Here is a 21,538-nt window from a genome sequence, read left to right as displayed (position 1 = left end):
TATCACTGGAGTTTTCTACCTCTCCACTTCTGCATCTGCTCTAAGTCAAGAAGTGCCTCCAGACAGTGACATCTTGCACTGTGATTAAAGTGCTTAGTATAGAGAAATGGGTGGACACCAGGTTTGCATAGGTTTAAAGAATTTATTAAGTAAGAAGTTGATTGTTTTGTGGCTAGAGAGAACCAGAGGACCATTGTTTGAAAGCCCACAACCTATATTACAAAGAGGTGATGGAGATGATATCATGACTCTCAGGAAGCACAGGCTTTTGGAAGTGTTCATCAAGTAGGTCGTGGCATAAGGCTGACTTAATTTTTTTTTTATTTTTTAATTTGTTGTAGAGACAGGGGTCTCCCCATGTTGCTCAGGCTGGTCTCAAACTCCTGGCCTCAATTGATCCTCCTGCCTTGGCCTCCCGAATTGCTGGGATAATAGACATGAGCCACCATGCCCAGCCCTTAAATTCTGATTATATCAGAGCCAAGACTTTCTTGACGTTTTGAAGCCAAGTTGAGAGCAAAAAGACCCATTTCTGATTTTCTACATAATAAAGGAAACAAACCAGGAACAATAATCAAAGGTGGATTTGTTGTTTCTTTGGGAAGTTATAACCATATTTGCATAAACTTTAAAACAGTTATGGCATCTAGTTGAGGTACTAAAACAGTTTCTTTTTTTAATTAACTTTTGTTGCAATAAATAAGGCCAAACTAACAAAAATATATCCAAAGCCAATAATTCTATATTTGTTTGGCACATGATGCTTCCTTCAGCATACTTCAGGTCATCTTTGCCAGGAATTGATGAGAACAGGTTGCATGTAATTACAAAGGCTCCTTGGTGGGATGAAGGACAGGATGACTGACGAAATACCACAGCTAATCAGATAAGTGCACCAGGGAAAAAGCAACATGTAACGGCTGGAAACCCAAAACACAAGGCTTTTTTTTTTTTTTTTTTTTTTTTTTAAGATGGAGTTTTGCTCTTGTTGCCCAGGCTGGAGTGCAATGGCACGATCTGATCTTGGCTCACTGCAACCTCCACCTCCCGGGTTTAAGTGATTATCCTGCCTCAGCCTCCCAAGTATCTAGGAATACAGGCACCCACCACCATGCCCAGCTAATTTTTTTGTATTTTTAGTAGAGACAGGGTTTTCACCATGTTGGCCAGGCTGGTCTTGAACTCCTGACGTCAGGTGATCCACCGACTCAGCCTCCCAAAGTGCTAGGATTACAGGTGTGAGCCACCATGCCCAGCCATCAGCAAATGAGTCTATTATGATGGGAATACTCATGCCCCCAGATCTAGTTTCTCCTTTGATCCCAAGCCTTCTGGTGTTGTTCTCCTTTGAGCCCACTTTTCCTTCTCTGGCCTGTCCTCCTTAATCTTCTTCCAAGGCTATTCTCTTCTCATGCTACACACTCTCCTCATGTAATCTCTTCTAAAGATTTGAACTACCACAGATTCCCAAATCTCTAAAGACCATTCTTCAGCTGAGATCTCTATATCCAGCTAAGTTCTGCATCCATCTATCCAATTGCCAACTAAACATCTTACCTAGAGGTACCAACAGGCACACAAAACTCAACATAGCTCAAAACTGAACATGTCATCTTCTTCCACATACTCTCCCCAACAAAAAAAGAAGGCTGTGTTGCGGGAAGTCAGGGACCCCAAACGGAGGGACCAGCTGAAGCCGTGGCAGAAGAACGTGGATTGTGAAGATTTCATGGACATTTATTAGTTCCCCAAATTAATACTTTTATAATTGCTTATGCCTGTCTTTACTGCAGTCTCTAAACATAAATTGTGAAGATTTCATGGACACTTATCACTTCCCCAATCAATACCCTTGTGATTTCCTATGCCTGTCTTTACTTTAATCTCTTAATCCTGTCATCTCCTAAGCCCAGGAGGATGTATGTCGCCTCAGGACCCTGTGATAATTGTGTTAACTGCAGAAATTGTAGAGCATGTGTGTTTGAACAATATGAAATCTGGGCACCTTGAAAAAAGAACAGGATAACAGCAATGTTTAGGAAACAAGAGAGATAACCTTAAACTCTGACCGCTGGTGAGCTGGGTGGAATAGAGCTGTATTTCTCTTATTTCAAAAGCAAATGGGAGAAATATCGCTGAATTCTTTTTCTCAGCAAGGAACATCCCTGGGAAAGAGAATATGCGCCTGGGGGTGGGTCTCTGAACTGGCCCCCTCCGGGTGTGGTCGTCTTCTATGGTCCAGGCTATAGGGGTGAAATAGACCCCAGTCTCCCATAGCGCTCCCAGGCTTATTAGGAAGAGGAAATTCCCACCTAATAAATTTTGGTCAGACCGGTTGCTCTGAAAACCCTGTCTCCTGATAAGATGTTATCAATGACAATGGTGCCCGAAACTTCATTAGCAATTATAATTTCGCCCCAGTCCTGTGGTCCTGTGATCTCACCCTACCTCCATTTGCCTGGTGATATTCTATTACCTTGTGAAGTATGTGATCTTTGTGACCGACACCCTATTCGTACACTCCCTCTCCTTTTGAAACTCCCTAATAAAAACTTGCTGGTTTTGTGGCTTGTGGGGCATCATGGAACCTACTGACATGTGATGTCTCCCCCGGACGCCCAGCCTTAAAATTTCTCTCTTTTGTACTCTGTCCCTTTATTTCTCAAACCGGCTGACGCTTAGGGAAAACAGAAAAGAACCTACGTGACTATCAGGGCAGGTTCCCCGATAAGACTGCCCACCCTTCTTGTATGGCTGATATTGGCAAATGGAGCCATAATTAATTCATGTTACAGCATCTTTGATCCCATGCCTTCTGGCCTTGTTCTGTACTCCGTGGTGGCTATGGCCCTGTCTGCTATATGCTAGCTAAGTTCTGTCAAGTCAGTACTGCATCCTTGGATACTTACCTTCAATACATCCCTTCTCTCTGGACCTTACTTTTGTATTTCTAAGGGTTCCTCTAACTATATTTCTAGGAGTCTTTCCCTTGTCTGGGGAGGGGTCAATAAAGAGCCTCACTCTTTGGCTCAGTTAAGCATCTTGGGTTTAACCAGACTGTGATTAAAAACTCATGTGCATGAAGAGAAGTAGATTGGTTTAAATTATACAAGGTTTAGCATTTAACAGTGATTAGTGGATGATATAAAAAAGATGTGCTTTGTTTTCATAAATTGTCAGAATTTTAGTCTTCTGTTTTCATGCACACTAAAATAATTCTCAATTTTCCAAATTATAACACAACAAAAGAGGCTGACAATTGGGTTTCACTTGGAAAGGAAAATTAAAAGTGGTCAATACAGATCATAGAATAGATAATATTTGCAAAGGAGACCCTACTTAGAAATAACACGCATTCAAACAAAGGTATGATGCCTGAATGTGTGATAACTAAGTAGTTTAAAAATTGAAATAGTTTCATCTGTCCCTGTAAATAAACATGAAGAGAAAAGCACAAAGTCCTTTGGTTTAAAGGGTCAGTGTTTTTAACAGACACATGAACGCACAGTTTGGGGGAACTTTTCTTTCCTTACTACCCCAGAAGGCATTTTCAATATCTTGTTGGCATAGCCCTTCTACTTGATTTCTAAGGAGCCAGATGCACTGTTTGCTTTTGAGACAAGGTCTCGCTCTGTTGCCCAGCCTGGAGTGCAGTGGTGCAATCACAGCTCACTGCAGCCTTGTATTCCCAGGCTCCAGCCATTTTCCCAACTCAGCCTCTCAAGTAGCTAGGATGACAGGCATGTGCTACCACACTCGGCTAATTTTGTTTTTGTTTTTGTAGAGACAGGGTCTTACTATGTTGCCCAAGCTGGTCTTGGACTCCTGAGCGCAAACAATTCTCCTGCCTCAGCCACCCAAAGTGCTGGGATTACAAACGTGAGCCACCACACCTAGCCCAGATGCACTTTTAGGTACTAGATGCATTTGGCCCCCTAGAAAGTACTCAAGATGCTAAGTTCAGCAATAAGGAAATATTTGAATACTCTTGGCTTTGGGCACAACATGGAGCTAGAGAATGGATACCCCATGCCCCAATGTCAAAATCAGCAGTCTTGGTTAAGTAGGACCAACCCTGCCTCAATGACCCAACTTGTTCAAGTTCTAGCTATAAAGACAGAATATGACCTCAGCTCTTCCTGATTTCAGTGCCCAAGCTTTTTCCACAACACCAGGGCTGCTTCCAGTTAGTATGGTAACACCATTCTCCAAAGTTGCTAATTCTCACTGGTTTTACTCTACTTGAGTTCCTATCTGTGGGCACTAGAGCTAAGAAATACTTCTGCAATAGGCTGTCACTTTTTAGTCATAAAGTGTGAGTTAACATATAATTTGAACAAAAAGCCAAAGCCACATGACTCCTTTAGTAAACCTCTAACCTAGTTTGCGTCAGTCAGTCAATTCAATTCAGTAAACATGTTAGAGGCCTAATTTACCAGGTATGGTTTTCAGTCAGCAGGTGCTGAAAACCTTGTATGTGGCAAGTGTGATCAGAGATATTGTGAACAGTTGTGAATACAATTTGCCCTTGTCCTTAAAGAAGTTAATATGTAATGTGCAGGCAGAGTGGACATTCTTGAAAATCCCATAAGAACATATTAAGTAGAAAGTGAAACAAAGTGGTAATTCACCAGGGAGGAGGAAATGAGCCTCTCCACCAACACTTAGTTCGTATCATTCTGTAGTGTAAAATCAGAATTTCACCTCCAAATGAATAGGCTGACTGACTTCTCTTTGTTCTCCGTGTGCTAATTCTTGCCATTGCAGTTGGCTCCTTTGGCTTTTCCTAAAAAGTTCACTGAGAATTTTCTGGCCTACTGTGGGGACTCCCTAATGTATAATGTTCACCAACTAGGCTCCAGTTGTGAATTTTTAATTATGCCGGATCATTTTCAGTAAATAGAACTTCGGGCTCAATTAATGCTGTCAGATCCAATCTTTGTCTCACCTGCTACGGAGCTCCACTCTGTGGTGTTTGCAGTAATTGCCACTTCCCCAGGAAAGAGGAGCTTTTGCAGAGATGGATGTCAGCAGCCCTTTGCATTCTCATCTGCCCTCCTCAGAAGACCTACAGGTGGGCACTTTATCCAGCAGATTTGAATTTTGATGTTTGGAAAGTAGAGACAATGGATACGGCTGATTGTTCTCTTTCAATTTCCACCAAGTGTGGTTGTCTCATGCTTCCTGTGAGGCAGTAGTTCTCAAAGTATGGGCCATAGACAGGAAACATTACCATCATCTGGGAACCTGATAGAATTGTAAATTCTCAGGTCCCATCCTAGACCTGCTGAATCAGAAACTCTGGGGGTCCCTGCCACCTGCATTTTAAAAATACTCTAGGTTATCTGATGTATGATTAAGTCTATGAGCCCACTATTGAGAGAGAACTGTTTCAAACTAAGGATAAGCATAATTTCATTCTATTTTGTGAAAATTCTCATAACTCTATTTTTCTGATTTACAATTCTTCAAAAACAAAAATTCTAATTTTCATAATGGAAACTCACATTTACCTTTGCTTTCCCTAACTTTCCCAAGCATAGGCAGTTGTTTCCTGTTTTATTTCCCTAGCATTTTTTCACACTTGTTTATTCCACTTGGTACATTACATTGTTATGTAGCTGTTAACATGCTTGCCTTCTCCACTAGCCTTGGGGCCACCTGCTGGCAGGAACCTTGTCACACTCATCGTGGTATCCCCAAGGCTACATAGTAAACACACATTAAAGGGCAGAGAGTAAACACATTCAATATTTTCTGAATGGATAAATTGGTTAACATTGTATAATTTTCAAAACTAGGTAATGGCCTTAAGAAGTAGGACTGGCAGAATAGGAAACTGAGACCCAGAGACATTAAAGGATTCAGTTGGTAAGAAGTTGCAGAGGCAGGGCTAACAACAAAAGCTTACCTCAGTATGGGAAAAGTGATGGCCACAGGTCCCTCAAAACCGGCCTAATACACTAAACTCCACTCAGGAAGCTTGGGATACTTCGGCTCTTCAAGGGCAAAGCCCTTGATTTACTCCCAGACAGGTTGCTGTCTGCCCCCAAACCCAGGATGCTAAGAGAGGGTAGCTGAGGTTGCCAGTTAGTGAGACACGTGCAGAGACTGAGAATCAAGAGGGAAGGGAATCATGTAAAAAAAAAAAAAAAAAAGGAGATTTTAGTACTATTGGAGGTATAAATCCTAGTACTCGGTTAGTCTGTGGTAAAGAGGAAAGATGTGAACTGCAAGTGAAGCCAAGGTAGAAAGCTCAATTTTGCTCATTTGCCAGGGTGTCCTTCTTACGTCAAGGTGAAAACGGCATAGGATGTACTCTGTGAGGTATTTGTTATAGGAATGGGTTGCCAAAGATTGCCACCCATCTCTTGGCACCCAGCTTGCCTTGTCATCTGTAAGCAATCTGGGTGGGCTGGGAGAATGGGGAGAAGCAGGGTATGGGCATGGGATGAAGAAAGCCACTGGCCTGCACCAGGAACGAGGCCTTCACTTTCCCTCATTAACCTTAGCATTAATCTCTACATAACTAAATTACCTGGCTTAGACGCTTTTACTTGGACCTCTGGCATACAAGTCTTTGTAACGCAGTTGTAAATCCTCATAGAGTGGGGTGGGAGTAAACAGATTCTGGCATAGGATGCTTCTTGAAACACTCCTTAATCATAGTGGATCACTGTCGCATCAGGCCTCACTGCTTATCTCATGGCTTTGAGTCCCACTTTGGAGCAATGACCGCACATCTGCCTTGTCTTTCTTCTTGAGCTCCAGTTCCGTCTCTCTAATTGCCTACTGGGACACTGTCCATCAATACCCCAACTCAATAGGCCCCAAACTAAATCCGTCATCTTCTCCTCTAGTCCAAATCTCCCTCCCAACTACTCTCTCTTTCACTGGCAGAGTAAATTTGTTCTCAGTCATCCAACTTGCAAACCTTCTCAGTGACTTTCATTTAGGGTTTATTCTCATTCCCCAAACATAGTCAATCCCCAAGTTCTGTCATATTTTCTTTTGCCATGCCAGGCATAGTTTCTTTCCACCCCTTAACTGCCATTCCAGCCCAGCCTCTCATTATATTTCAGATCTCAATTACCCCAAACCATCCAATTCCATAATTATGGTTTCTGCTCCTCGATCCCTGATGTGATGGAGAAGCCCAGAGTTAGATGCGAACACAACAGTTGTATGATACCACTTACAATTGTTAGATACCGTTCTATTGGCCTCTGATAGTCTGTAACTACGGTCCATACTGTTGGTAAAGACACATGGGATTAGTCAGCTTAAATGAGAAAATAATATAATTTAGAAACTGACTCATGTTCTTTCTTGATCCCAATGAGGCATTCAGGGATGTGACTGTCACTCTCTGGGCAAAAAACAACATGTACCAAGAGGTGAAGAGCGCAAAATAGCAACAAAAATCAATGAGCCCATTGCTGCAGTCCCTGATGCCCTGTGGTGAGCTGCTAGAGTGAAAAGTTAATGGAAGGGGAGAGGGCAAGATAATGTGAGCGCCCTGGCTGCCTTTTCCAAGAGCTTTTCAATTCCAGAGTAACTGTGAGCTTCATTGTGAATGGTTTACCTGATCAGTATAATTCCCTCTGCTTTGTAGATAAGAAGACTAAGACAGCAAGAAGTTAAATGCCTTGCTGGCAGCCAGGATTAGAACCTGGGATTCCTGAATAAATGCTTTGAACTTATGAGGCTGTTTCTGAGATCATAGTTACACTGGGCTTCATAGCAATAAAAATGAGCTTTTCCCTTCTCTCAGAAATCCTGTTATTATCCATAGTTAGGCAAAGGGAAACTAGAAGAGGATGCTAAATAAAAGCACATCTAATTGAACTGAACTATCTTTGCCAGGTGATTATCAGAAATATAGATAATGAGCGTAAGATACTTAAAGGGGAAAGGACTCTAATTTAGACACCTCGGGCAAAAGAAATGAAAAAGTTTGGAACAAAGAAAACCACTCAGGACATAACCTAACAAGATAGAAAAAAATGAAATGCAAAAGTATTATCAGCTTTAATTAAAGGAAATCAATATTTGAAGAGCTGTCTTGCTCAACAATAGAACGAGGGCAAACATACTTCAGAAATGTGAGTCTCTTAGAAAAGAGAAAAGCAGGTTTTCATGGGGAAACAACCATGATTGAAAAACCTTTCAAAAGATGACGACTTGGTGTATCTGTTGGAGAGGGGCCTGAAGCACCTGTTGGGGAGGCCAACTAGATGAGCTTTTATCCCTGGGAGAGTCTATCTGTTTTAAGTGCATTTTTTCAGTCAGGGAGTGTTCAGGAGCCTAGAGGCATCTCTAGGGAGTAAAGAATAGCCAGTATTTCCCTCAGAGAGACTTGAAACAAACCCTCAACAATAAAGTGGGTTTCATCTCAGTTATCACTTACAAGAACACACATTGGAAAACATTAAGGACTATACAAATGCAACAGATATGTTATTTCAGAGGCACTCTGCAACCATCCAAGCAAGCTTGCTTGAGAATCCTTTCTAAGCTCACCTTTTTTGTGATGCACATGATGACCAGCCTTCAGTGACTGGAGTCCAATTCTCCCAGACCATTCCTCTTCAGGGATGGAAGATATGTGACATGTGTCACCACTTCCTTCTCTCAAACTGGTGCAAGACATTAATACTCAATCATGACACTTCTTTCCATTGAGCCCAAATGCAGCTTTTTCATTTATTTGTTCAATGAATATTTTTTGACTGCCCATTTAAAAGTGAGTTGGAGAGACAGATAAATAATGAAATATAAGCAACACTATGAGCACCACCTGCTAAGTGCTTAGTAAAAGATATGTAGACAATAAATATCATAGCCAAACCTGTTCTTTTGAAATACAATTTCAATTTACTGGGACCCTGAAAATTAATTCTTAAAATTTCAGTACTATTGTAGTTGTATCAGCACAACTATTTTTCAGGGATCTGAGATGAATTAATTCCAAAAAGAGCTTACAAAGGAGATACAGAAGTTTCTATATGCCACCCATCAAAAAAGTGAGTCAGGTGTGTTTTAAGCCACGGGGTTCTTCTCCCACAATTAGCTTTGACCAAACAGCAAAACTCAGATTGGAGTGGGTCTGATTGCCATTTTGGTTTAAGCACACTGGATACCATTTCAGCATCAAATCATTCAATCAGAAACACTTTGAAAATGCTGAAGAGTTGGGTTAGTTGCAGTTTTCCCACCTGAATACAATGCGCATAATACTGCAAATTGTTTTTTCACTTTTGTAGTGCTGGAGACATTTATGGAACCTGTGGGAAAGGGTTTTCTTGATAGATGGAGATGAACAGCCAACCAGACAGAAGGAGAGCTAGCACTCATTAACTTTTCCCAACAGAAACTCACCTGTAATTGTTTTCACAGGCCTTTAATGAGGCTTGGTTGTAAGGCACTAGAGAGAGGCAAGCAGCTTATCCATAGAAAAGGATAGCTACTCAGGTGAGGTAGAGGAAGCCTGGATCCATACCCTTGGAAATTGTAGGACATAAGGTTTGAGATTACAATTCAAAGACAAGATGAAAGTGACGAGGGCTGACAAGTAGTCTAGAGATGGGCAAATCAAAAGAATAACTACTGGGGTAGATCTGTTTCAGATATGTAAGTTAGGAACTCTAAATCAAGGAGCACCCATCCCCCACCAATCCCATATATCCAAAATTATATCTATGTGTCTTTGAAACAGGTTGGGTTTATTCTTGTAAATCCCTGGGATTGCGGGATGTTTCAGTGACCACAGTTCTTGGCAGGATCTTAATCTTTAGGTCTTTGCCCCAAAGATCTTTGAAGTTCCTAGACAGTCTGCAGCTGCAGTATTTTCTCTTTATTTCTCATGGGACCCTTCTAGAAACTGCAGTGTCCTTGATATCACTGCTTTAGATCTCCTTCTCTCTCAAAGTTTCAGAATTATGGCATCTTGCCCAGGCTTATCTAACTGACCTGGATTTTGGTGGAGGAATGAAGACTTTTTCTGTCAATGTTAGGTAAACTTTTCTATACCACAGTAATTAGTACATCTACAAAATTAAGCTCCGAGGATCCAAGCCAGCCACAAGTTCTTCTTGATCCCCCTTTCAGATACATTTCATCACTGTTATGGATCTGTTATTTGCACAGAACAAACATTTCCAGTTACTTGATTAATTTTACCCCTATTCTTGGTGCAATGCCTTCCCTGTGTGATTTATTCCTGAGAATGTTTTTGTTTTCATTTCCTCAATATCTGCACTTGGGGGATTTGGCAGTAGGTCAGAGGGGCCCTTATTCCTATCTTTTAAAGGATTACTGCTCCTTTAAAAGGACCACCTCCCGCTAGAGCACCAGTTGACAATAATGAGGCTGCCGCTGCCAGCTGATAGCTTTCCCTGATGTCCTACTGTCTCCTGCATTGAGCTTAAACAGGGTCAGTTATAATGTAAACCATACAGGACCCTAGTGCCCAAGGCGCAGACGTGGGAATTTAGCAGTGACGGATTTTGCTTTATCAAAAAAAAAAAAGTGAATGAATGAACTTAGTGACTCAGCACTTAGTGATTTAGTGATGACTTAAATGACCACCTACTCTGAGCCCAGTAGTGTGCATGAAACACGTCAAAAACATCCCTTGTATCTGAATGCTTCCAGCCAAGTTTCCCACTGCCTACTGCTTAAGTGAGGGGCTAGGAGAAGGAAGGCTCAGTGGCCAGTGACCAGGGTGCAAGAGTGACACAGAGCATATTAGCATATTGCATTCTTTGCATCAGGCTATGCCAAACTTCTGGAAGAGACAATTTTGAATTTGTGAGGAGTATAGCCAGGATGGTCCCTGGTCTCAGGTCCCTAAAGAATCCTTTGCCAGGAAGTCATCATGGATGGATAGAGGCAGCACCAAGTGAGTTCTTCAGTCCCCACTCAGAATGTGGCCACATTCTGGTGAGTCTGTGAGTGGTACAGGGTAATGGTCCCTGCACTGTGCAGGAATCCCAGCACTTCGTTCCAGTGGATTTCTGCCCCCTCCTCTGGGATAGAATGTGTGTCCACTCTCTCCAGAGCCATCCACTCCAACAGCAGAGCCAGAGCTCACATGGGTATCTCCCACTTCTAAGAGCTGCTTTTCATACCCCCTAGACGTTTTTTGTTTTGTTTTATTCTTGAGACGGAGCGTCGCACTGTTGCCCGGGCTGGAGTGCAATTGCACGATTTTGGCTCACTGCAACCTCCACCTCCCGGGTTCAAGCTATTCTCCTGCCTCAGCCTCCCAAGTAGCTGGGATTACAGATGCCCGCCACCATGCCCCGGGTAATTTTTTTTTTTTTTTTTGTATTTTTAGTAGAGATGGGGTTTTGCTATGTTGGCCAGGCTGGTCTCGAACTCCTGACCTCGTGATCCATCTGACTTGGCCTCCCAAAGTGCTGGGATTACAGGCATGAGCCACCGCGCCCGGCCTAGATGCTGACTCTTAAGTGCTTGGACAGTTGCTATCTCTCTGACTTTTCCTGATCAGCCTTTTTCCGTACCCACACACATCTTTATTACCTTTGCAATCACCAGGAACCCATCATTATCTCTTGTTCCAATCATATCCATGAAGTCATTTGAAGCTGATGGGTGCATGGCAGAATATCTTTTGTGACCCCCAGCCCACCCCACATATAAATACAGCTACTTGCAGACACCTGTTTTGGAGATACTTAAAAGGTTCATAAATATCTGAAAAGATGTTTGACATTTTCTGAGACAATATTCTTTGCCACTGGAAGGTTCTATTATACACATTAAAAGCAAAGATACATATTTTTCTTTCTTACCTTCACTTTTTATAAAAGGTTATGCTGACGTAGAACTTACCAACAACAACAAAAAATCTTCCTGATGAAATCAGGATAAATAATTCCACACATCTTCAAGTGGAGAGAAAGGCTTTGAATTGGTTTCCATGGAAATCTGAAGATGAAGTAAAGGAATAATTTCAAGGCAGAGCAGCTGAACTGAAGATAATGGTAAAATAGTTTGATAAAGGAAATAGAATAAAGTAATCAAGAAGACTCCAATCAATTATTCCTTTTTGTTTACCTTTAGGTGATTAATTCGTCTGCGTTTATTAACCTGATGAGATTAAGCAGGCCTTCCTTGTGATTTATTTCGTAATTGTTTCCAAGGTTTGACATAAGCTGTGGAGTTATTGAAGGTGGAGATTTAAATTCAATTACTCATGAAGCAGGTGGTGCTTCTCCTGAAAGAATATCTGAATTCACGGACTTCCCATGTAACATTATGAGTGAAAATTATTAATTCATCTGATAGTATCTCCCAAAGACTTTTAGAAGTCATTTGGCATCCACATAATTCACTAAAAGTCAGCAGCTTCAGAACTGAACATGTAATGAAGAGAATTCAGTGCCTGGAAAGAAAGGATTTTATTTTAAAGACTAGTTATTTTTATACTTTTTTTTTAAACTAGAGGCCCCCTTGGGGCCTGGGCTGTGGTGCTATCATTGATGGAATCCATGAGCTCAAGCTTTGAATGCCAAAAGGATAGCTTTCTTTGAACTTGACCAGTGGTTCCCACTCTCTACCTTTAAAGGGCACAACTGGATAAGATCATACTTTGACAGGAGAGAGAGAGAGAGATTGGCCAGGGGGCGGTGGGGGGATATGCAAGCTGGCCTTGAAAGTCTTTAAATGAAGTGACTAATTGCTTTTTGTCTCTGTGGTCCTTGTTGTGTATATGTTTTCTATTCTTTCTGTGGGTATAGTAAGGATAAACGGGGTTCTCCAAACACTAACGCAGGCGCCAACTCTCCGTCATCCACAAAGACCCGGAACACATCTAAGAGTGGGAAGTAAGTGAAAAAGTGCTCCTGTACATCTGACATAGCTGTCAAAAAGTCAAGTGCTGTCCTCCTTTTGTCATTTATTCATATTCATTCAACAAAGATTTGTGGAGTGTCTTCTGTGTGCCTCCCACTGGGCTCGTCACTGGGGAATTGAAACAAGCAAGGCATGTGTCAGTAATACTGGGTGCATGAAGAACTAGGGAAGAGGGAGGAGAGGGATAGAAAAGTCAGGAGATGACTCTGGAAAGATAGCTTAGGGCTGACTGTGAAGGGCAAGGACATAAGTCCATAAGGGCAATGTAAGAGTTGGATTACAAGTTTTAAGAATTAAAGCAGCAGCAGCAGCACTGATTTATGACTTACAAAGTCCATGAAAACCTGTCTTGATCCATACACTGAGGTTTAGGCTTGAGTTAGAAGAATCTGGTAAGCCTTTCCATAAATTTCCTGGTTTAAGTACATTTATGTTTTAACCATATCACTGATTTATATGATATGTATATTCTTTTCCTAGTAATTAACATGCACCAAGTCCTACATGAAGCTGTCTTTTTGGTATTACCGAAACTTGTATGGGCTGAATATTTGCGATATTAGATTGACCTTTTTTGGGCTTATTCCAGAAGACAACACCAGCCGATCTCTCCCTTTGGCTTCAGCAAAGTGTGGCAAACTCAGGCAGTGTGATCCCATGCAGATGACATACCTCTAATTAGACACTTCCCCCTTGGAAGTTGCTTCAACCCTGTGGTGAATGGCTCGAGTGTTCTGTAAGCTCTCTCTCCAGGGTGTGGGGCATTGTGACAGGCTGAAACTCAGTCCAGAAAGAGCACCCAGCCTGCATCTAGGAGAAGATGAAAGATGCCTTCATCATGCTAAAAGCTCTAATCTAGCAATAAGATATGTCACTACAAGAGCACAGCTTTGCAATGAAAGGTGAATTTGTAATGGTCATATATTTTATGTATTCAGCATTGGACCGTAAATGCTGCACTTTGAATATGATCTTATGTTCAATTCCCAAAGTGAAAGATCTATTGGCTGCCTTTTTTTCCTTCTTTTCCTCTGAATACCATTTCAGGTTTGCATATAAAGTTGAATGCGGGTTATCTTGCAGAATATAAAAAACACTGTTAAAGACATAAAACTAAATCTCCAAGCAGTTAGAACTCATTTCAGTTATTTATTGCTGAGCACCACAATCAAAATGCTGTATAAATTATGAAGGAAGGGAATTGATGCACACATTCCCAGGCAGCTGAATGTTTTCAAATTAGTCCCAATTCATTGTTAACACACACTCTTAGTTAACAGGGATGGCATTGCAGAACTTCTTTTAACTCCATGCTTACAACAATGGCAGACCCTACCTGGGCACCTTGTACCTACCTGTCACACCAACAACCACAGGGCACAATCTCCATTTATTAGTCCCTGATGTATAATTATGGATGTTTGTGATTTGCTGTTGCCTTTCCAAAGGGGCCTTCCCTTGTTTCTTTTGGCTTTGCAGGAGTTCACTGTCTTACTTTTTGAGTGAAGAATCTCCGTGTGAGCTACAAAAGGAGCAATTGGTAGACTCTGAGTTAAGATGACATAGAGAATGCATACCTAATACCATACCCAGGTTTTCAACAGTGGGAGGGCTGAATAAATACATTCTTAAGGAGATAAAAAATGATCTATATCTCACTTGCCATACTTGGTCACATCCCAAGCTTCTGCCATGGTGAAGGGTCTTTCTCTTTGCACATTTTGAGATAGGTGTCTTTTACTTGTCATGTATAGTGACTCACAGACTGAGCTAGTTCTGAATTCTTCATTGTTTTTGTTGGTTATTAGTGAAAAATTACAAGTTCTCCGACATCCTCTTCCTAGATATGTGTGCCAGGGTTTCTTGCACTGTGCTCCTCCTCTTAGTCCTCTCCCATTAGTTTTCAGGAGATTTTTCTTTTTTTTTTTTCCATTACTGTACATTTTCTCCTTCTTGGGATATCATTTTCAACAGGAGCAGTACTGACCTTCTGTGCATATGGTGAGACTATGAAGGGCATTTTTCACACTTTATAGAACAGTGCCTATGGATGTTTAGGCACTGTGTTCTAGTTCAGAGAGAGTTGTGATTGCCAGTTCCTGCTGCACTGTCTATGCATTTCCTTAGCTTTGGTGTGTGTGGTGGTGAGGGGGGATAGGTAGATGTCTCCACCCCAAGGCTTTTCCCCATGGTGTATTTTCACAACAACCAGCACAGAGGATGCCATGTTCTGATGTTATTTGACCTAATGACAATAGGATATAGAGCAGTTTTTAAGAATTTCCCTATGTTATTTTGAGGCCAGACACAGGCTGGGAGATAGAAGGAGGGTTCTTTTCTTCTCTGAAAAGAAATTCAGTCTTCTCTGTTTTTGAAGAAAACAAAAATGCAAAAGTCAAGCTGCCCCAAATATGCATCATGGCTAAAAATAAGGAATATGTGTTGACTGAGTGTTATGGGCCAACCTGCATCCCAAGCACTTGGTACATTTTGTCTCATTAATCCTTGCCTACCAAAAGCTCATGAAACAGGCACTATTATTTCTATTGCACACATGAGGAAATTGAGGCTCCAAGAGGATAATCATATGCCCACCTGAGGTATCCAAATGAACAATTTTGGTAAAAAACCTTCTTTGGCACCAATGATAATAATAGTAGTAGTAATTAAAATATATTAAGCATTTACTTTGTGCCATTGCACTAGACTCTGGGGCCATATAAATATAAAATACTATAGGTGCCCTCAAGCAGCTCACAGACTTAGTAGGGAGGACAGAGGATGACAACGTGGTATTTAAGTGCTACAATCCCTAGCTGATGCCAGGGTTGGGATGGGAAATAGGTCATATGAGGATATCAATAAAGGCTCCTGAGAAGCAATCCCTGAGCTCTTTAATTTTATCCATTTACCCTTCACGTAGCAAGGTTAGGTTAGAGAAAGAAAATGCAAGTCGGTCACTCCAGAGGGGCAGAATCCTCTGTGTCTTGGTCAGAACACGTTGGAGTTGTGGATTAGGTCAAAGCTAAAATGAAATGTCTAATTCCACCTTTTTCCGACTTTCAATCCATTTGGAGCCTACTGAGATTCAGTGTAGCATGCTGAGTCGCTTAGGAAACCTACAGCTTGAATGTTGCGTCAGTTCTGCTTGCTCTATTTCATTGCCTGGATGTGAAGCTGGGTAGGCAGCCCTCTGTTTCAGGCAGGAACAGATGGAATGGGATATGTCTGAGCAGCAGAGCCAGACTACCCTGGAAATGACTTTCAGGGAGGTGCAAGCAGTTTCTTCTATGCCAACAGTGAGCCAAATTGACAAGACAGAAAAAAAAAAAAAATCAGTGCAGAACTGTGTCACTGAGATCAGGAAGCATAGGTTTTGCAGAGGTTGACTCATGACCAATCAGGCCAGACCACTGCATTTAGCCTCACATATGGTTCCCTTTGGTAATGTGAGCCTGTTATTCTGGCCAACACAGCAGACCACAGTCAATCCATTTGCTGACCCATTGGATTATCCCCAGAAAGCACTTAAACTGTCAAAGCTGGGCATGTGTAGTAGCCACCAAGAGCCTTTATAGTGTTCATTTGGTATTGGAACATTTTCATACTTTACATGAGACCAATTATTTTGCTGAACACAAGGACACTGAGACTCAAGAAAGGTAAGTCACTTTCCATGAGGCACACACCTAGCTACTAGCAGAGGGCAGCCTAGACACCTGGTCTTCTGATACTTGTCCCATGATCTTTCCACTGCAATGTATGCTACAATTCTTCTCCCAGAGAGCAAGATACTTCAGCTAATTGCACCAAGGGAGGCCAGGAGCCAGATCTCAGGATGTCCAGCCAGGTGCTCTTCCCTCTTTTTGTGTGGGCTCTGCCAGCTACTGTGAAAATGGAGACTTTTTGGAAAAATTAGAATCATCCTACTTTTAAAAAAATGTAGCAGTAGCAGTGATGAAAGGAAAAAGCATGTACTTCTCAACTGCTTCATTTTTTTCTTCTAAAATAATGGTATTTCTGGTTCTATTTGGACAGCTACCTTTCCTCAACAGTATTGTTGAGCCATCTCAAGCCTCTAATCTACTCCATCAATGAAGCAATAGAGAACTCATATATCACTATAGCTATTCTCCCTCAAATCAGCCAACCAAAGCTAAGGAGATGTAGATTAGATAGGTAGATAGACAAACAGACACACGTATATCTACATCTACGTATGACATTCAGAGGCATCCATTTAAAAATTAAATTGCCCAAAGTTGAGATGATGATGGAACTCGATCACTCCTCTCAGTCTGAGATGTTTTTCACATAGGCTCAGCCTAGGGAATAACAAGGACCAAGTCCAGTTTTCAAGTACTAGTGAAGGCCACAAATATTACGGGGCCAGGGCAGAGCAACCAAGCACAGTGCCTGGCAAATGATACTATAAATGTTGAATTAAGCACTATAAGTGATGGGTTAAATGAATTAAGCTAGGCAAAGGAGGGATATTAAAATGGAGAAAAAGAAGCTGTACAGAAGGGGAATATGAGATGATCAAGTCAAGCCCTGCTTACTCCACAAATCTACTTGGAGCTGACTCTGGTAGCAGATGCCACAGGAAGCCCAGCTTTAACCTGTCTTTGCCAGAAGTACCTTATAGTGAACAAACCTGTTTATCTATTCAGTAGTATCCAGATAAGAGTAGTCAAGAGCACATAGCTTCATAAATAAACTAAACATACCAGCACCCCTTTGCTTTTGGCTGGCAGGAGTCAAATGAAAAACTTTTCGGCTTTAGAAAAATAAAGTGAAGGCTGGGCGTGGTGGCTCACACCTGTAATCCCAGCACTTTGGGAGGCCGAAGTGGGCGGACCATGAGGTCAGGAGATCAAGACCACCCTGCCTAACACAGTGAAACCCCATCTCTACAAAAATACAGAAAATTAGCCGGGCGTGGTGGCACACGCCTGTAGTCCCAGCTACTCGGGAGGCTGAGGCAGGAGAATCATTTGAACCCAAGAGGCAGAGGTTGCAGTGAGCTGAGATCGCACTACTGCATTCTAGCCTGGGTGACAGAGTGAGACTCTGTCTCAAAAAAAAAGAAAAGAAAAAAATGAAAGATAAAATGAAGTCTTGTTTGCTCTGTTTGGACTCAGCATGGTGCATTTTCATGTTTGGCTTCAGCTGTTTCTATGTCCATTGCTGGCACCAGAGTCCTGCATATTATATCGTGATTATGTTTTTTCCTCTAATTGAGACCCATGTATTTTTTCTAAGACATTAGGTTGTGACTGTTGCTAACCCCCACTAATTTTGCCACTGTGTGTGTATGAAAGTATGTGTGTGTGTGTTCTCTTCAAAATGGTTGTATGTTGCATGAACATAGCAATCCACTGGCCAAGTATTTGACTTTGCCAGTAATTGCTGTAGTTTTATGTGATGATAATGTCAATAGTTCCTTAGTTTATCTATTAGACTAAGTCTAATATCACAAAAGCTTGTGACAAATGAAAGCATTAATATTACTGCTTATTTTTTCTTTTTCTTTTTTTTTGCAATTGCACCTTTGTAGAAAAAGATGAACGACAAAAGCATAAACTGATGTCAGAATGTATTCCTAAAGATGGCTTTTAGTGGAGTGTGCTCAAGGATGAATTCATTTATAGCCTAACTACCTTTTCCTTCAGTAGTCCCCCATCAAGAATAGTGTGAGACCTTTGATCACAACAAAAAATTCCAGTTTATCCCAGAAAGTGCATTTATTAATAAGGCAGGAAATTAGCCTAAGCTATTTGAAAAAGACTTTCAATAACAGGGGATAAATAACATAGGCTGGACATGCTTTGATATTTAACCTAGTGCTAATCAGCTGTGGCAAAGGGCTGTTCAAAGATATCTTTAAATAAATTAGGCAGCCTTGTGTGTATTTGAAAGAACATCAGCTTTGGAGTTAAATAGACCTGTATTTGAGTCCTGACTCTACCATTCATTAACTTTGTACCTACCTCATTGGGCTGTTGGTGAGGATTAAATGTCATAAACTAAGTAAGGCTCTCATAGTGCCTGGCTCATGACAAGCACTCAATAAATGTCAACTAGTGATTATGCTTGTTTCAGCTGCCAACGTATTGCAGCAGGGGACAGTGTGACCTGGCCAGTATGATTCTGATGAGCTCTGGTTGCCTCAGTTTTTCTGGTTGTCTGCTTTCGCCAGTTACTGAAATGTGGAAGTAAAAGCCCCAGCACCATAATAACAATATAACATAATAACATAAACAGTGCCCATAGATTAGATGCTACAAGAAATGAGTAACAGATCCAGGAAGAAAGAGGCCAGCCATGGAAATGTTTCTTAGCAAGTTCACCTGCATCTCTGTGATGGTTAGGATATACAGTACGCTTCATGACATAATAAATCCCGCCCCCCCCCAACCCCACATATATGACTTTCCATGCTGGTCATGCTTCTATAGCTTAGTCAAGAAGAGTGTTCTGTTAATCAAGCCTTGAAAAGAAGGAACCATTTTTCTCTCCCTTCAACTGCCATACAAAAATCAGGGAGGCAATGTGCTGCTGCTCTCTAGAACAGGGGTCCTCAGTGACTCTTTTTCTACCTCATGTGTCATACATGGTTGAAAATTCTCACTTATATTGCTCTAGCAGAGCTCAGGGTTCTGTCCAGTTCCCAGGTACTGTCTGGAATTCCACTCATCTCTCTCCCTATTGGGAAAGTCTAGGAATGCAAGGAAGAGTGATGTTAAACAGTACGCTATTTTTTTCCACGTAATAAAAAGCAAATCTCTCTCTCTCTGTCCTTCTCTTTCACTTTTCCCTCCTTCCTTTCCTCATCTGTTTGTTCATTGATCTATGAATTCTTCCACCCCATTTTTCTGGCTCTCAACTGAGCTTTCTTTGAACTACCTTGGCAACTTTCTTGAAGATCATTTGTCCATATGTATTTGGGTCTATATCTGGACTCAGTGTTATTCCATTGATTGATATGTTTATCCTTATGCCAGCACCACACTGTCTTGATTACTACAGCTTTATACTAGTATTGCAATTAGGTGCTGTGAGCTCTCCAACTTCATTCTTTTTTCTTTCTTTTTTTTGAGATAAGACTGTCAACCCAGGCTGGAGTACAGTGGTGCAATCATGGCCCACTTCAACCTCCCAAGTAACTGATATGACAGGCACATGCCACCATGCCTGGCTAATTTTTTTGTAGAGATGGGGTCTCACTATGTTGCCCAGGCTGGTCTCAAACAATCCTCCTGCCTTGGCCTCCTAAAGTGGTGGGATTACAGGTGTGGGCCAATGCACCCAACCATTCTTCCTTTATAACTTGTTTTGGATATTGTACGTCCTTTCCATTTCCATATGAATTTTAGAATCAGTCTATAAATTTTTGCAAAAAGAAAAAGAAAAAAGAAGCCTGCTGGGATTTTGGCAAGGATTGCCTTGAATCTGTATATCAAATTTGGAGAAAACTGACATCTTAACAATATTGAGTCACCATGAACTCAGGGTATCTATCCATTTATTTCGGTTTATTTAATTTCACTCATCAGTGTTTTATAGTTTTCAGGATACATGCTTTTCCTATTTTTTTGTCAGATATATCCCTAAATATTTCACACTTTTGGTGCTATGGTAAGTAGTATTGTTTTATTTCAATTTCTGATTGTTTCTAATAGATAACAGAAGTGTAATTGATTTTTGTAGATTAATCTTGTATTCTGCAAAACTTACTAAGTTTTAGGAGCTTTTTTTTTTGGTAGATTCCACTGGATATTCATTGGATATTCAACATAGATGATTGTTATCTGTGAATAAAGACAGATTTATTCTTCCTTTTCAATATGGATGTCTTTTTCTTCTTGCCTTATTGCACTGGTTAAAACCTTTAATACAGTGTTGAATAGTGATATGGTCAGGCTATGTGTCCCCAGCCAAATCTCATCTTGAATTGTAATCCCCATAATCCCCATATGTCAAGGGAGAGACAAGGTGGAAGTAATTGAATCATGGGGGCGGTTTCCTCCTGCTGTTCTTGTGATAGTGAATTCTCACAACAACTGATGGTTTTATAAGGGGCTCTTACCTCTTTGCTCAGCACTTCTTCCTCCTTCCACGTTGTGAAGAAGGTGCCTTGCTTCCCCTTCACCTTAGACCATGATTGTAAGTTTCCTGAGTCCTCTCCAGCCATACAGAACTGTGAGTAGTCAATTAAACCTCTTTCCTTTCTAAATTACTCAGTCTTTGGCAGTTCTTTATGGCAGTGTGAGAATGGACTAATACAAATAGCTATGAGTTTTTTGGTGTGTAAATAATTTCTACCCACTTAAGTTTGGAAAAAGACACATACAACAATGGAGAGATAGTTGAACAATGGAAGTGTCCTCTGAAGATGCTATTTTGGGAACAAATGGTTGATCTCTGTCTTTATTGCATGTCCAAAGCTAGATTCCCATAGTACTGCACAGATACATTTCATCAGAGAAAAGTAGATCCTATTCATGGGGAGGAGGGGGAGGTGGAGGAGAAAAAGTGAAAAACAAGAAGAAAAAGAAACCCTAAAGTTCATAGACTCATATACACTTTTCTCATTATTCTCATTCTTTCATTCATATTCTCTCTCTCGCTCTCTCTTCTTTGAAAGAGGTAG

General features: G+C 41.2%; 1 protein-coding gene and 1 long non-coding RNA gene across 6 annotated transcripts in view; one reads left to right on the top strand and one right to left on the bottom strand.

The window, feature by feature from the left end:
* HS6ST2 (heparan sulfate 6-O-sulfotransferase 2) overlaps positions 1-21,538 on the top strand; it is a 331,407-nt gene that overhangs the window by 275,303 nt on the left and 34,566 nt on the right. For 3 of the 5 annotated variants that reach the window (XM_054472916.1, XM_063660008.1, XM_054472919.2), the window contains one exon: positions 12,768-12,854. The exons of the other annotated variants lie outside the window; for them this stretch is intronic. In XM_054472916.1, coding sequence (XP_054328891.1) covers positions 12,768-12,854 — 87 coding nt within the window. The remainder of the gene's footprint in view (positions 1-12,767; positions 12,855-21,538) is intronic. 5 annotated transcript variants of the gene reach the window in all.
* Positions 12,086-14,324, bottom strand: LOC129025242 (uncharacterized). Its single transcript, XR_008497193.1, has 3 exons — positions 14,238-14,324; positions 13,555-13,692; positions 12,086-12,412 (listed from the first exon to the last, which is right to left on the bottom strand). It is a non-coding gene; the product is annotated as an uncharacterized LOC129025242 (long non-coding RNA).

Source organism: Pongo pygmaeus, chromosome X (genome assembly GCF_028885625.2).
Source record: "Pongo pygmaeus isolate AG05252 chromosome X, NHGRI_mPonPyg2-v2.0_pri, whole genome shotgun sequence".
Classification (NCBI taxonomy): domain Eukaryota; kingdom Metazoa; phylum Chordata; class Mammalia; order Primates; family Hominidae; genus Pongo; species Pongo pygmaeus.
The sequence above is the reverse complement of the archived record's forward strand: the minus strand, read 5'-3'. Positions and strand labels throughout refer to the sequence as shown.